The following is a 15,882-nucleotide window of genomic DNA, read 5'->3' as shown; positions in this document are numbered from 1 at the left end:
AAGGTACTGATAATTTTAAGTTTAAATACTACCTTCACCACCAAGACTAACAACACTTTCACATGCAAAGGTTGTTTTTTAATTAAATATGGTAATTCTGACTGTTTTTGCAATTAGTTTCATTATAAATGGATATAAATTAGAAGAACCAGCTGAACAGACATATAAGGCAAAATCTAGGTGGGGGGGGAACACAGAGCTTCCAAGCTGACTCCTCACAGAATGAATGGGATAAATCTTGAGAAGAGATTATGAATATCCAACTGGAGATGTCAAATAGGATATACAAGTCTCAAGTTTAGGGGAGAGGGTCCAGGCTGGAGTTACAAACAATGAAATCACCAAGAAAAATTAAAAAGGATCTATGGACAGAGTACTTCACATTAAGAGGCTGGAGACAGAAAGAACCAGGGAAGAGATGAAGAAGGAAGAACAGTCAGGGCGGGCGCCTGGGGTGGCTCAGGTGGTTGAACATCTGACTTTGGTTCAGACCAGAATCTCGCGGTCCGGGAGTTCAAGGCCCATGTTGGTCTAAATGCTGACAGCGTAGAGCCTGGAGCCTACTTCGAATTCTGCGGCTCCCTCTTTCTTTCTTTCTCTCTCTCTCTCTCTCTCTCTCTCTCTCTCTCTCTCTCTGCCCCTCCCCTGCTCTCTCTCTCAAAAGTAAAAATTAAACAAAAAAAAAAAATAATAAGGAACAGCTGTAACACTGTGGTCTCTTGCAGGCCAAAGAAAAAATAATTCTAATGAAGACTGAGTGATCAACAATGTTAAATGATGCTAAAAGCTATTAGAAGCTGAGAACTGACAAATGGCTTAGACACATGAAGTCATTATGATGAGGGATGCAAGCCAAACTGTAGTGAGTTCATTCAAGAATGGAAGAACCACAAGCAAGTACAGACAATGCTTCTGAGGAGTTTAGATGTAAGGAGGGCCAGAGGGGAGCTAAAGAAAAGGGGATGCTGAGACTAATTTTTTCTTAATCAGAAAACGTACTTTATTAGCACAGCACAACACTATGTGCTTAAAATTTGTTGCTGTAAAATAAAACACATAAACACACAGAGAATGTAAACCCAAAGGTACAGTATGACTACAATAACAAAAACTTAACCACAGTCCAAGTTAAGAAATAGAAAACTGGGCCGCCTGGGTGGCGCAGTCGGTTAAGCGTCCGACTTCAGCCAGGTCACGATCTCGCGGTCCGTGAGTTCGAGCCCCACGTCGGGCTCTGGGCTGATGGCTCAGAGCCTGGAGCCTGTTTCCGATTCTGTGTCTCCCTCTCTCTCTGCCCCTCCCCCGTTCATGCTGTCTCTCTCTGTCCCAAAAATAAATAAACGTTGAAAAAAAAAAATTAAAAACAAAAAAAATAGAAAACTGCCCAGCACCCTACCTCTCATACGTCCCTGCTCCTCCACAATCTTCTCTTTCTCTTAGAGTTATACACTACTCTACTACCCATAAATGCCTCCCTAAGACTCATGTGGTTGGAATGATTTAAAAATTTTCATGTAGGATTCACTAGCGGTTGTATGCAGATATACATGCCCATTATTCCATTATTGTATACCAGCTCGTTGGATGGATACGAAAATGCGTTTATGTGTTCTACATTTACACTGCTTCCCCCATTTAGGGACACTGCCATCAGTACTGCTTATAAACATTTTGGTACATGTATCCTGGTGTATAACGTGTGGATTTATCTCTCTACTGCAAGGTATGTATCTAAGTAGTTGATGCACTGATTATGTAAATTCACACTCCTTCTGCCTTGCTATTAGAGTTCTCACTTGCATGTAACTTTAATAACACTTCATATTCTCAGACTTTTAAATCTGGCTGATCTGGAAGATATGCAGAAATATTTTGTTGTGGTTTTGAGTTTCATTTTCCCATACTAAATAGGCTGAGCATCTCTTCATATGCTACTCTTGGAAGAGGCTTTTTCAAGTCTTTTACTCATTTTCCTACCAGGCTGCCTTTTCTTACTGGCTTATAAATATGTATGTGTATCCAAAGGTTTTCACTGTTTTAACATATTGCAATTATCTTTCTCCATCCCTAGTCTGACAATCTATTCTCTTTATGGTGAATTTTGGGGTAATAATGTCAAATATTATTTCATTTTTATAACAAAATTTCCCTGTATTTTCAAATGCCTTAAAATTCCACTTTTCACATTTCTGTCTAAAATCCAAACGAAGTTGGTTATTGAACACAAGATAGGGCAGGGGTTCAATTTCATTTTGTTTCCAAAACAACCAATTTTATTTCATCTTATTTGTAAAACAAGTCATTCCTCCCTACTGCTTTGTTCTGTTTCTTTGTGATTAGGTGTTCGTTTCTTTGGGGATTTCATCTTTGGGGTCTCTATTGGGTCCCACTGGTTTGTCTCTCCAGGCAACAATTTAACTGTAGCTTTAGAATTAGTCTTCCTCCAGAGTAAGTCAGAACAGAGCAAGTCTTTTTACTTATTTTTGTCCTATACGAGTATTGTGGCTTAATCTTGATGGACCCTTTGCGTTTTCACTAAATTTTTTTCTCACCTATCAAAATATCATAGAAAGAACCTATTAGAAATTTTAGTTGGATATGTACTGAAACTATAGGGAGAACTGACACATTTAAAATGCTGACCTGTCAAGGGGAGCCTGGGTGGTTTAGCTAGTTGAGCATCCGACTTCAGCTCAGGTCATGATGTTGCAGTTTATGAGTTCCAGCCCACACTGGGCTCTGTGCCGAAAACTCAAGAGGCTGGAACCTGCTTCAGATTCTGTGTCTCCCTCTCTCTCTGCCCCTACTCGCGCGCTGTCTCTCTATCTCTCAAAAATGAAAACATTAAAAAACATTAAACATAAAAACATTTTTAAAAAATTTCAATGCTGAGTGGACCAAAGGTAGCTATATCTCTTTAGGTCTCCTTTATACTTTTTAAAAAGTTAGATTTAGTCCTAAGTACTTGCTACTACCACAAGTATCTTTAAAATTTTTCATTTTCAAACAGTATGCTGTTAACAAAAAATATTTCATATTTTTTTTAATGTTTACTTTTGAAGGAGAGAGAGAACGAGCAAGTGAGCAGGGAAGGGGCAGGGAGACATAGACACAACCCACAGCCCAGAGCCTGACAGGGGGTTCAAACTCACAAACTGTGAGATCATGAGCTGAGCTGAAGTCGGACGCTTAACCGACTGAGCCACTCAGGCGCCCCCCTGAAAAGATTTTTAAATTGATTTTCATATCCAAAAACCTTAATAAGAATGTTAATTCTAATACTTGATCTAAAGATTCATTGACAGTTTTAGTTCTTCCTTTACAGAATTTTCTCATTTCTCTCTCATGTTATAATATTAGCTAGGATCTCTAACATGCTAAAGTGTTAATAGGAATCATTGTCTTCTTCCCCATCTTAAAAAAAATCCAATTATTTCCCATAAAGCAGAAGTGTGTTATCCATTTGGGGGCACGGGGGGTGTCAATTTCCACCTTAGCATATTAAGGAAACTATCTTTGAATCCTAATTTGTTGAAGTGGCTTGTTATTAGAGTCAGTATATAAATTTGTTATGCTTTTCTTGCCTCTCTTGAGAAGTCCTTGTGATTGCTTTCTTTTAATCTTTGAACGTGCCAATGACCTCATATGACTTCCTAAACTTCTTGAATTCCTGGGATAAAACCAACTTGTTCATCATATATTATTATCCTGCTTATTATATACTGCTATATCTGGCTGTTAATATTTTAGAATTTAGTAATTAACCTGTAATTTTCCTTTTCTGTATAGTCTGACAGGTTTCATTATTTTTTCTTAAATACTTATTCTTGAGAGAGAGAGAGAGAGAACCCTCGAGGGAGGGTCAGAGAGAGGCTGAGCCAGAGGATCCGAAGCAGCCTCTGTGCTGACAGCAGACAGCCCAGACATGGGGCTCGAACTCATAAACTGTGAGATCATGACCTGAGCCAAAGTTGGACACTTAACCAACTGACCCACTCAGGCGCCCCAGATGTGATTTTTAATATTTAAGTTTATTTTCTTTTTTTAATGTTTCAAGCTTTTTTTTTTTTTAATTCTAGTTAACGTATAGTGTAATACTGGTTTTAGGAGTAAAATTTAGTGATTCATCACTTACATACAACACCCAGTGCTCATCACACGTGTCCTCCTTAATCCCCATCACCCATTTAACCCATCCTCCCACCCACCACCCCCCTCCAGCAAATTTGTTTTCTGTAGTTAAAAATCTCTTTTATGGTTTGCTCCCTTCTTTTATTTTTCTTTCAACTATGTTCATCTGTTTTGTTTCTTACATCTACATACGCGTAAAATCATATGGTATTTGTCTTTCTCTGACTTATTTCGCTTAGCATTAACACATTCTAGCTCCATCTACGTCATTGTAAATGGGAAGACTCCATCCTTTTTGATGGTTGAGTAACATTCCAGTGTGTGTGTGTGTGTGTGTGTGTGTGTGTGTGTGTGTGTGTGTATACATATATATACATACACATATATACATACATACATACACATACACACACACACACATCTTTACCCATTTGTCAGTCGGTGAACATTTGGGCTCTTTTCAACATTTGGCTATTGTTAATAATGCTGCTATAAACATTGGGGTGCATGTGCCACTTTGAATCTGTATTTTTTGTATCCTCTGGGTAAATAACCTAGTAGTGCAATTGCTGGATTATAGGGTAGTTCTATTATTATTATTATTATTACTGTATTATTATTATTTGAGGGAGGGGAGAGAGGGAGGGAAGGAGGGAACACGCATGAGCTGGGGAGAGGGGGAAAGGAGGAGAGGATCTTAAAATCTTAAGCAGCCTCCATACTCAGCACAAGCGCCATGCAAAGATCAATCCCATGACCCTGGGACCATGATCTGAGCCTAAATCAAGAGTTGGATGCTGGACTGACTGGCACCCCGGGGTAGTTCTATTTTTAATTTTCTGAGGAACCTCCATACTGTTCTCGAGTAGCTGCACCAGTTTGCATACCCACCAACACTGCAAGAGGGTTCCCCTTTCTCTGCATCCTAACTGACATCTGTTGTTTCCTGTGTTGTTAGTTTTAGCCATTCTGACAAGTGTGAGGTGATACCTCATTGTGGTTCCGCTTTGTATTTCCTTGATGATGAGTGATGTTAAGCATCTTTTCGTGTTATCTGATAGACATCTGGATGTCTTCTTTGGGAAAATGTCTATTCATGTCTTCTGCCCATTTCTTCACTGGCTTATTTGCTTTTTGGGTGTAAGGTTTGATAAGTTCTTCATAGATTTTGGATACTAACCCTTTATCAGATATATCACTTGCAAATGTCTTCTTCCATTCCAAAGGTTTTTAGTTTTGTTGACAGCTTCCTATGCTGTGCAGAAGTTTTTATCCTGATGAGGTCCCAATAGTTCATTTTTACTTATGTTTCCCATGCCTTTGGAGACATGTCTAGTAACAAGTTGCTACAGCTGATGTCAAAGAGGTTGCTACCTGTGTTCTCTATGATTTTGATGGGGTCCAACTCACATTTAGGTTTCTCATTGATTTTGAATTTCTTTTTGTGATGGTATAACAAAGTGGTCCATTTTCATTCTTCGGCAGGTTTCCCAACACCATTTGTTGAAGAGACTGTCTTTTTTCCACTAAATATTCTTTCCTGCTTTGTTGAGGATTAACTGGCCATATAATTTCGGGGTTTTCTATTGTGTTCCACTGATCTATGTGTCTGTTTTTGCCAGTACTATACTGTCTTCATGACTGCAGCTTTGTAAGATAGCTTAAAGTCTGGAATTCTGATGCCTCCAGCTTTCCTTTTCTTTTTCAAGACTGCTTTGGCTACTTGGGGTCTTTTCTGATTCCATATATATTTTAGGATTCTTTGTCCTAGCTCTGTGAAAAATATTCGTGGTATTTTGATAGGGATAGTATGAAATGTGACAGGTGTTAGTATTTAGATTATACTAGTATCATAAAATGACCTGGGAAGCATACCTTCTTTTCCTATTTTCTAGGATCTTAAAAATTGGAATTATTTCCTCCTTGAATACCTGGTATTCACCACTGAAGTTTTATGTTGGCCTAAAATCTTAAGGGAGAAATTTTGATTACTTAATTCACTTCTTTAATGTTAGCAGACCTCAGATGTTTTATATATCCTCAAGTCTGTTTGGTTACATTTTTCTAGTTATTTGTCCGTTTTATCTACACTAATTTGTTAATGTGAGATTGTTCCTAATAGCCACCAATGATTATTTAATTTTTCTGTATTGGTATTTCTGCCTTGTTTTAAATCTTTTTTGGATGAGTCTCTCAGAGGTTTATCAATTTTATTAGTATTTTCAAAGAAATAACTTTTGGGATAATTTAAATCTTTGAATTGTATGTTTGCCACCTATTTCCTTCACATCAGCTCCCATCTTTATTATTTGGTTTCCTTTTACAAATTCTTTGGGTTTATTCTCTTCCTTTTATAGTTCCTAGATAGAAACTTACTTTCCAATGTATGCATTTGAGCCTATTATATTCTCCTCCTATGTTGTTTTTAGGTGTAGGTGACAAGCTTAAATTTGTAGCACTTTCATAATCATTTAGTTCAAAAGCTTCTAATTTCTACTGTGTTATCTTTCTTTACTGAGAGTCTGGTAAGACACAGGGGCTTAAAAAAAAAAAAAAAAAGACATGGTCCCTACACGCAAGGACTATACAATCTAGTAGAGGAGGTAATGTACTACGTCCTTAAATTTAAATGTTTATTTTTGTGAGAGAGAGCAAGCATGCAAGCAGGAGAGGGACAAAGTGGGGGGATGGACACAGGATCCAAAGCGGGCTCTGCTGACAGCAGAGAGCCTGATACAGGGTTTGAACTTCTCAACCATGAGATCACCACCTGAGCCAAAGTCAAACACCTAACTGACAGAGCCACCCAGGCACCCCTCCTTCATTCTAAGATGCCACTTTGTTTTGAGACAAGACACTGATCTACTAACTTCCGTTCAAAGAGAAATAGAAAATGTTGTTCTACTTGAAGACATTTTCTAACTTTAACATGGTAAAGCAAGGGCAGAATTGAGAAATCACAAATAACTAAATGAAATGCAAGGCAGACAGAAGAACTAAAGAAAGGTGCAAGAAGAGTAATTACTGATGAAGACACACTGGGAAAGAAAGATCAGGAAGGCTTTATGCAAAGAATACTGAAGGATGAGAAGGAAAGCTAATTACAAAATGTTTATAAACCAGAGTTAAAAAAAAATAATGTTAAACTCTATCTATCCCAATTTCCCTTAAAATGTGTAAAAGGGTATTTTAAGCTAAAAACCATTAGCTAGGGCTAGAGGCATAAAAAGTACAAGTATCTCTGACTGGTAGTATATGGTCTAGTGTGTTAAAGCATAGGACTATGGAAGGATACTATCAATTAAGTAGTTTGGGACTAGATCATTGAAAATACTAAGGGGCACCTCAGTGGCTCAGTCGGTTGGGTGTCCAACTTGGCTCAAGTCATGATCTCGCTGTTTCTAAGTTTGAGCCCCACATTGGAGCCTTGCCTTGAGACTGTTTTGGATCCTGTGTCTCCCTCTCTCTGCCCCTCCCCCACTCGCACTCTCTCAAAAATAAACATTAAAAAAATTTTTTTAAGCAAAATATTAAGAACCAGAATGGTATAAAACTAACTTATATTTTTGAAAGGTTAACTGAAAGAAGAATAACAAGATGAAATGGGGGCGCCTGGGTGGCTCAGTCGGTTAAGTGTTTGACTCTGGATTTCCACTCAGGTCATGATTTCATGGTTTATGAGATTCAGCCCCCCTCCCCCCATGTCAGGCTTTGTGCTGACAGTGCAGGGCCTGTTTAGGATTCCCTCTCTCAAGATAATCTCAAGATAAATAAAAAAAGATAAATGAACAGAAGAGATTGGAGGCAGAGTTAGTGGGAGGTTAAGAAAGAGGCTGAACAAGAATAGCACAGATGAAAAAGAAAGGGAACATGAGATAGAATGAACAAGAACTGACAAATTATTGAATGCGAAGCACAGAAGAAAATCAAGAGTTGAAGAGGATTCTGAGACTGAAGCCAAAAGTTTCTAGTTCAAGAGTACAGTGAAATTAATACTAAAATAAACAGTAAGATAAGCAAATCTGGGAGAGAGTTCATTTTTTTTTTTTGACACTATGAGTTTTGAGGACTGCTGGAACATACACATGGTAATGTCCAATACAAAGGCAGAAAAATGTTAGATGTTCAAAAAAGAGTCCAAGATGTAGATGTAAACTCATTAAATGTTTCCTGGACTAGGAATGATAGCTGAAATGATGAAAGCAGATGGTCTCCACCCACCCACCCACTCACCCACCCACAAAAGAGCATCTATTGTTCCAATACTGAAACTGAAGTTCAAAGAGAAAAGTTGGCCAACATGACTCAACTAGGTTGTACGGAAATACGGCACATCTGATTCCAAAGTATCTAGTCCAAAGTAACTGTCTTCCACGTTTAAGGATTTAGACAGAGGAAAGGGAAACTGATCAAAGCAATGAAAAAGATAGGAAATCCAGGAAAACAAATTATCACAGAGGCTAGTGTCACGACAGAGAGACGTTGTAGAGAGTTGGACTTAGTCAATATGGTGAAATACACCAAAGAATTGAGAAAAATAAGGATGGAGAAGAGGAGGTCTTACTTTGCAATTGTTACTGAGTTAATATTAGAGTTACTGAAAGGAATCACGGAGGCAGGCTTAAAAGAAGTGTGAGACAAATAGAAGAACCCAGAGCCGTCTTAGTACTATCTTTCATAAACTTTCAGTTCAGTTCCCTTTTAGCCCTGCCTCCATGTCCTTCCATGCGTCTACAACTTCAGCTTCACGGCTCCAGGTAAGCAGCTTCCCCGAAGCAAGTACATAGCTGGGGTAAAAAAAGAAAATAATGAGAACACTCCCATTCTATTATCATTTGTACTTCAGAGACTATAATATTAACATGTTCTCTTTAGCCACTGGGCTAGACAAGATGATGAAATCAGACCTTAGAATCTCAGAGATAACAGAATGAATGCAATCAATATAGAAATTCTCAAAGTAACATACAGAAGCATTCAGCCACATGTAACACATACAAGAAACCCTCAATCACATATATTTTCCGATACATTAAATACGATTCCTAAATGATCTGAAAATTTAACTAAATTACAATTAAGTGGAAACTGAAACTCACATTTCATTAATAAGTAATCTATATAGTTACAGGAATAATTACTCATATACTAAGAGTGAAAAAAACGGATACTTAAGAGAGAAAGTGAGTCTTCAGGAGAGAACAGAATACGAAATGGCGCACTATCTACTGATATTCAAATGTAGCTTTAAATTTCACTTTAAAAACATAAGTGCTTTTCTTGGTTTAAGAAAATTATTGTCCTTGCATTATTCTTAAAGTTGTAATTTTGTATCTAGTTTCATGAAAATCTACTTTACAACAAAAATCTATTTTTTTGGCTCCTTCTAAAAGTCGTACTGTGTAATGGGAATAAAGTTTTATCATTTTCTTTGCATTAGGCTTTCATAGGTGTATTTTAGTATACACTTGCTATCAGGTTATAGATACCAATAGTTCATAATACTATAAATTGGCTAAACACAATGAAACAGTAGAAAATTTTAGCTGCAAACTTCTCATATTAACTAAATGACCTTCTTATTCAGCAGCAACAGCACATAGAGGTTTTGTCTTAACATGACAACTCTAACCAACTGACTTTACTTCTTGAAGCATGCTTCAAGAATTCTGGACTATGTTGAGAAAATGCTATAGTTTATGCCATATACAGAGTAAGAAAAAATGGATGTACGGAGAATTCCAGTACATGTTCGCGATCGCGGTCTCACAAAAAATACAGATTTCAACTATTGGCCCCTGAGTTCTAAATAACTTATTGCAAGGTAGGCAAGACTTTAAAGATAGTTCTGATTTTTTCACTCTTCAATGTGAGTGATTACACTTAACATTTCAAACCTATGCAAATTTCTACAATTAACTAACTGTATACCTGGCATGCCGGTAGCAAGACCCTGACCAAAAGCCAAAGTTGGATTTGCTGCTGCAAGTGATTCTGCCTGCTGCCCTTGCTGGCCCTGATTGGGAGTAAGAGGGCGCTGACCTGCTCCAGCTCGGAGAACCTACAAAGGACAAATGATTTCCTTAAAAATGAAATTATAAAATAACAGATAAATAAATTTATCCCAGAGTAAATTGCCTTTGGATATTCTTCGAACATATTTATATGCAACAAAACGATGATTTGGCATGAAAAAATACAAAATACTTAAAATCAAAAACACAATCACTGGCTCATGACAACTAGAACAATCTATTAAGTAACATCTAGAGATTCTTGAAGGCCTTAACGAAAAGTTACTTTTAGTATTTGTGCTCTTTTTCTTACCAAAGAAATTTATTGGGGGGGGGGGGGGATGGCAAAATTTTAGATCATACTAATTTCACAAAGATAGATGAACAATTCAGGACAAGCAGTATTCACTGTAAATAAGCCTCACATATAGGTGTATTGGTCAAGTAGTATATTTTCATGTTTGCCCAAAGAAGATATAGATTGAAAAATAATTTATTAAATGGTGCCATGGTCTAATCTACAAGGACTGAGCCACAGGACAGCTTCAACAGAACACCAATACAGTAATAAACCACATAAAGGAAATTTAGAATAAAATTTAACTGCCAAGTAACACTACACTTGTTATTAAGTTGCTTCTTTGGTATAAATATGAAGAAGTTGACAATCAGAAGTCAGAAATCACCAATAGTGTTTCTACATTTATCAAAACAGTTTATCAAAACATGAAAGCAGCAGAAATTTCAAAAACCCAAAACCAACCAAAACCATTGTAATAAACATTTTCTTTTTGAAGAAGTTAAATTTAACCAGTAGTGAAAATATTTCCTCTTTTCAATTTTCTCCAGCTTGCTTAAAAATATAAAGTACTCTGTAATCATTTTCTAGTCAGAAATGTATTAAGTTAATATTTAAAATAGTAACTTAAATACCCAGAAGAAAATGAAGTGACAATTACTTTGATAGGAACATGAGCACACCTGAAAAGGTGATGAAAAGAAAATTAAAATCTGCTAGAGATTTCAACAGTTTCTATAACAAAAATGTAGAAATAGAATACACCTAAATCTAAATTCATGTAATACCAATTAGAAAAAAAAAACCACCATGTAATCAATACTTGTATATAGGTACTACATTACATGCTGAGGAGATGAAAAGACACACATCTTGAAAACAAGGAACTCATTGAATTTCAAGGACTCTTCAGGTATGATTTAATGAAGGCAGGCCTATACCTGTTGCTGTCCAGGCTGAGCTTGTGATGCTGCTTGCTGATTTGCTGTGTTGTTTGCCGCAGCTGCAGCTTGTTGCTGAAATAAATTGGCTGGATACACCCCCCATGGAACACCATAATACTGAGGTGGAACCACTGCTGGACCTAAACCCCACACCCCACCCCGCCCCCCCAAAGAAAAAGTTACTTACATTTTATAGATAAATCAGTTACCATTAGATCATAAAAAGGAACACTGTATATGAGTTAAAGCAAATGTCCTTATAATCCCCAACCCACTTACACCTGCTATATCCTTTCTTTTTTTTTCCTGATTCTAGTAGGAAACAGTCTCGTTCAGGTTATGATTACTTCAAGAGAAACAGGAGTGACAGCAGTGGCCTCAATGGAGATGGTAAAGCTAAAGTCAAAAGGACCAATGAACTAACAGGATACTTAACCATCTATGCAACAGTTACTGAATGCCAGTTTATGGGTTTGATACTGGCAAACACAGATAATATACTCAGGGAACATTAGACTTCATAAAACTGTAAGATTGACTATGTTCAATTCAAATTCTCTTAAAAGGCTATTTTCTGAATATTGAAAAAAATTACCAAAATATTACAAAACACTTTTATCTTTTTATTTGCAATCTACAACATAAAACTTTGGAACATTCTTGTACCAAGCTTGCGACAACTGTATTTGAATTGTAAACCTTGAATTTAAAAATATTTTTAGTTAAAGTTTTTATTAAAAATATTCTTCATATTTGAAACAATTAGTCACAATTCTCACAAAGCAACTGAAAATTGCATGAAAACAAATGAAACATCACTGCTTATGTGGTTAGGAAAATGGAACTAGTGAGTAAAGACAAGAAAGAACCAGGTAATATAAAGGCACAGAGGGACATAGACATGTGAAAGCAAACTAGGAAAAACAGAATGAACTGTTCTTGCTCTAGTCTATGTTATTCAAGGTAACATCTGCTTCTATGGGAGTAAACAGCATTATGCACAATAATTTCCACGTTAAGTTGATAAGCAAGATGTCATGATTATTAATTGATAAAATAAAGATGGCCTAAAATTCCACGGATACAATTTTAATATATCTAGTATTTTAAAAAGTTAAACTCTTGGATTCACTTTGTTTTGGAGGAAAATAAAGCCCAGTACAATTGACTGAATCACTAAAGTGAAAAGCATTAAAAAACTTAAAGGTAAAGTATTATTTCTGAAAATAGTTTAAGCACCATCTACAATGAAAACTGTTAACAGGATTTATGAAGAATACATTATCAAAACAAGAGTCAAATATCTATCTAGAACCTCTTTGCCCAAAACAATAGCCAGAAGCCACCTGTGACTACTGAAGAATTAAAAAGTTAGCCCGAACTGAGATGTGGTCTTAAGTATGATATACACAGGATTTTAAAGAATTTGCATGAAAAAAAAAGTAAAATATCTATTAGTAATTAAGAAAATATTAATTATATTAAAATAATATTTGGTTGTGTTGGGATAAATCAAACATTTAAATTAATATCATCTGTTTTTTGCTTTTATAATGTAGATACTAGAAAATTTTAATTGCATTATCTGGCTCACATTATATTTCTATTGGACACCACTGGTCTTAGAAAGCCTGAATCCAAAAAGCCTAGAATGCTTAATCTGAAAACTAACCATTTCTTAAGGTTTCCTTAAAGTCCATAGATTGTATGATATACCAGAATTTTACATACTAACATCCAGTTAAATGGCACCAAGAAAGCTCATCCCCTCCTTATGGAATTACGTGCAGATCTATACTAATACTAAAATCTACTGAATGTGATAGGTTGGTTTCAGTCTCCTAAATAAGCTATCAAACTAGAATTTGAAATTAACATTTATTTTTTCACTTCTTAAAACAGTCTTGAGTATAAAAAACAAGTCCCCTAACTCCCAGGAAAAGACTGACCGTTCTACAGTCAGGATAATAACTGCCAGAAGTGGAGCTTAAAATTGTCAAATTCATCAGTGACAATTCATATCATTGAACAAAGTTTAAAAATCATGATAGTCTAGACTTATGAAAGTCAGTCAGTTGGCAGGCTCACTCCAGTGAACACACATTTATGGATGACATGACCCTGTTCCTGCCTCTGTAACCAACATTAACCCATGCCTAAGACTAATTCATTTGTCTCTATAACCAACTCAACCTAAAACAACCTCTTCTTCAAAACCCTACACAGAAGATCAGCAAATTGTTTGCTTGGCTCAATAGGATGGTGCCTGACCAGCACACAACTCTCCTTACTACTTAAATAAGCAAGAAATACAGCTTTGGGTTTAAAAACATTTTTCCCCAGTATTATTGCGATATTACTGATACATAACATTTGTATAGTTTTGGTTTTCATTTTAGACTTTGAGTGGCAGTTTCTGGTTTTGACAGTTAAGTGCTTTCCAACTCCATGCCACCTTTTTGCCCCTCAGTCGGCTTGCATATTTTAACACTGCTAAATAAACCTTACTTTTTAGATACTCATTCTCTCAAGACTGCTGAAGCTCCTTACCTCATACTCGTATCTATGGTACCTACCCCAGTTTACTGCATTAGAAGTAACTTTACTTTTGCACTGTCTCTGTGGGTGATGGAATTGGTCAGAAAAAAGATCTGTGGCTGGCAACGTAAGATTTCTGAAACTACAAAATTGAATTGGAAACCAACTATGTACAAAAGGAAAAAGTTCTCAAGCTTCGGCTTTTTCCTACAGCATTAAAACTGGACAAATAGTAAACTAACTCTCTGGAAACATCCCTTGATTCTAGAGAAGTGTTTCAGATTTTCTTAGGAACTTCAAATTGCCCACCAAATAGACAAAAATACAACTTGTAAGAAAATTAAAACTAAATCCATAATAAGCAATGAGGATGAACAATAAGTTACCTGCTAATGTTGCTGCTGCAGCCAACCCTGCTGCAGTATATGGATCAGTCCCTGGAGGAGCAGCACTAATAATATACGGATTTGGCACAAATGCAGCTGGAGCAAGGCCTGCTGAGAATACACCAGCTGTATTTTAAAAAGGGGAGAAATAATGAATGAAGATGTAAAGTATAATTTTCTTCATTAGGTAAAATAATTTCTACACTGAATTTGGAGTGGGGAAGCAGAGTGCGTATAGTGGTTCAAACTCTGATTAACTGAGTGACTTTGGGCATGTGACATCACCTGACTCTAAGATTCTTCATTTAGGAAACAGGTATATCACCACTTATCTTAGAGGATTTTTGTGAGAGTTAAAACATGATACCAAATATGAAAGGACTGTGTAGAACTAGCAAAACAGGCACACAATAAATGTTTAGAGTTAGAACTACTATTGTTCAACGGTAGTTTTTCTTTTGTTTTTCTAATGCTTATTACTTATTTTTGAGAAACAGAGCACAGGCAGGGGAGGGGCAAGGAGAGGAGGAGACACAGAATCAGAAGCAGGCTCCAGGCTCAAGCTGTCAGCACAGAGCCTGAAGTCAGGCTCAAACTGATCAACTGCGAGATCATGGCCTGAGACAAAGTCAGATGCCCAACTGACCCACCCAGGCGCCCCAGTATTTTTTAATTCAATCTTTATTAAGCTATACTGTGAGCTAAGAATTCAATGGTGAGGAAGGCATGATCTGCCCTCACAAATCAATCCATCTAATGAGAAAAACAAATTGACAATTAGAATACAGTATAGTAGGAGCTATAGGCACAGAGAGAAGGGGTACCTAGTGAGCTTCAGAAAGTGTGGGTAGGATGATGTGGGGTTGTAGGGCAGGGCAGGGCAAGACAAGACAAAACTGGAGTTACAATCAGAATGAAGACCTGTGAAGACCTTCCTGGGTCATGTTAAGAAGTCTGGACTTTACCCAGAAAGCAACAGAGTAACAATGAAGAGCTTTAGGCAGAACTGTGACTTTAAGGCCACTTCTGCATCTAATGACTGCTAATGTGAATTCGGTAAAAGGCAGGGAAGACGATTTTTTAAATATTCGTTTGTAGTACTTATTAAAGAAAACTGCTGGTATCAAGAAAGTACTGTGTATACAAGTCACTGTAAGGTATGGACTTGCTTACGAGTTGTCTCTTCTGGAAAACAAGTGGAAGGTGAGGAAATAATGGGAAAGGAGGTGTTTTAAAAGTTACAAGAGCTCAGAAAAATTCAATTTACAAGATGATTAATAGGGCGCCTGGCTGGTTATGTCAGTAGAGCACATGATTTCTTGATTTCGGGGTTGAAAGTTCAAGCCCCACATGGGTGTAGAGGTTACTTAAAAATATTTAAAAATAAATAAAAACATGATTAAGGGGGAGAATAGGAGAATAAAAGCATGTGGGTATAAATGACTTAAAAGAAAGGATTCAAAAGGAACACTTACTCTAAACCTTAAAATCAAGGTTCAGAAACTCCATTCTAACTATATTATAGCAGTTTTTAAATGCTTTGAATGTGACCCATAATATGAAATATATTT

The 15,882-nt window shown here is 36.6% G+C and overlaps 1 protein-coding gene across 13 annotated transcripts in view; it reads right to left on the bottom strand.

Annotated features, from left to right (window-relative positions):
• The window catches only part of PUM2 (pumilio RNA binding family member 2), a 99,275-nt gene that overhangs the window by 37,010 nt on the left and 46,383 nt on the right, over positions 1-15,882 (bottom strand). For 12 of the 13 annotated variants that reach the window (XM_045054902.1, XM_045054898.1, XM_045054900.1 and 9 more), the window contains 3 exons: positions 14,312-14,437; positions 11,385-11,527; positions 10,063-10,192 (listed from right to left, as the gene is read on the bottom strand). In XM_045054902.1, the coding sequence (XP_044910837.1) occupies positions 10,063-10,192; positions 11,385-11,527; positions 14,312-14,437 (399 nt within the window). The remainder of the gene's footprint in view (positions 1-10,062; positions 10,193-11,384; positions 11,528-14,311; positions 14,438-15,882) is intronic. The other variant, XM_045054901.1, reaches the window with a different exon arrangement.

The sequence above is a fragment of the Felis catus genome, chromosome A3 (assembly GCF_018350175.1).
Source record: "Felis catus isolate Fca126 chromosome A3, F.catus_Fca126_mat1.0, whole genome shotgun sequence".
Lineage (NCBI taxonomy): Eukaryota > Metazoa > Chordata > Mammalia > Carnivora > Felidae > Felis > Felis catus.
The sequence above is the reverse complement of the archived record's forward strand: the minus strand, read 5'-3'. Positions and strand labels throughout refer to the sequence as shown.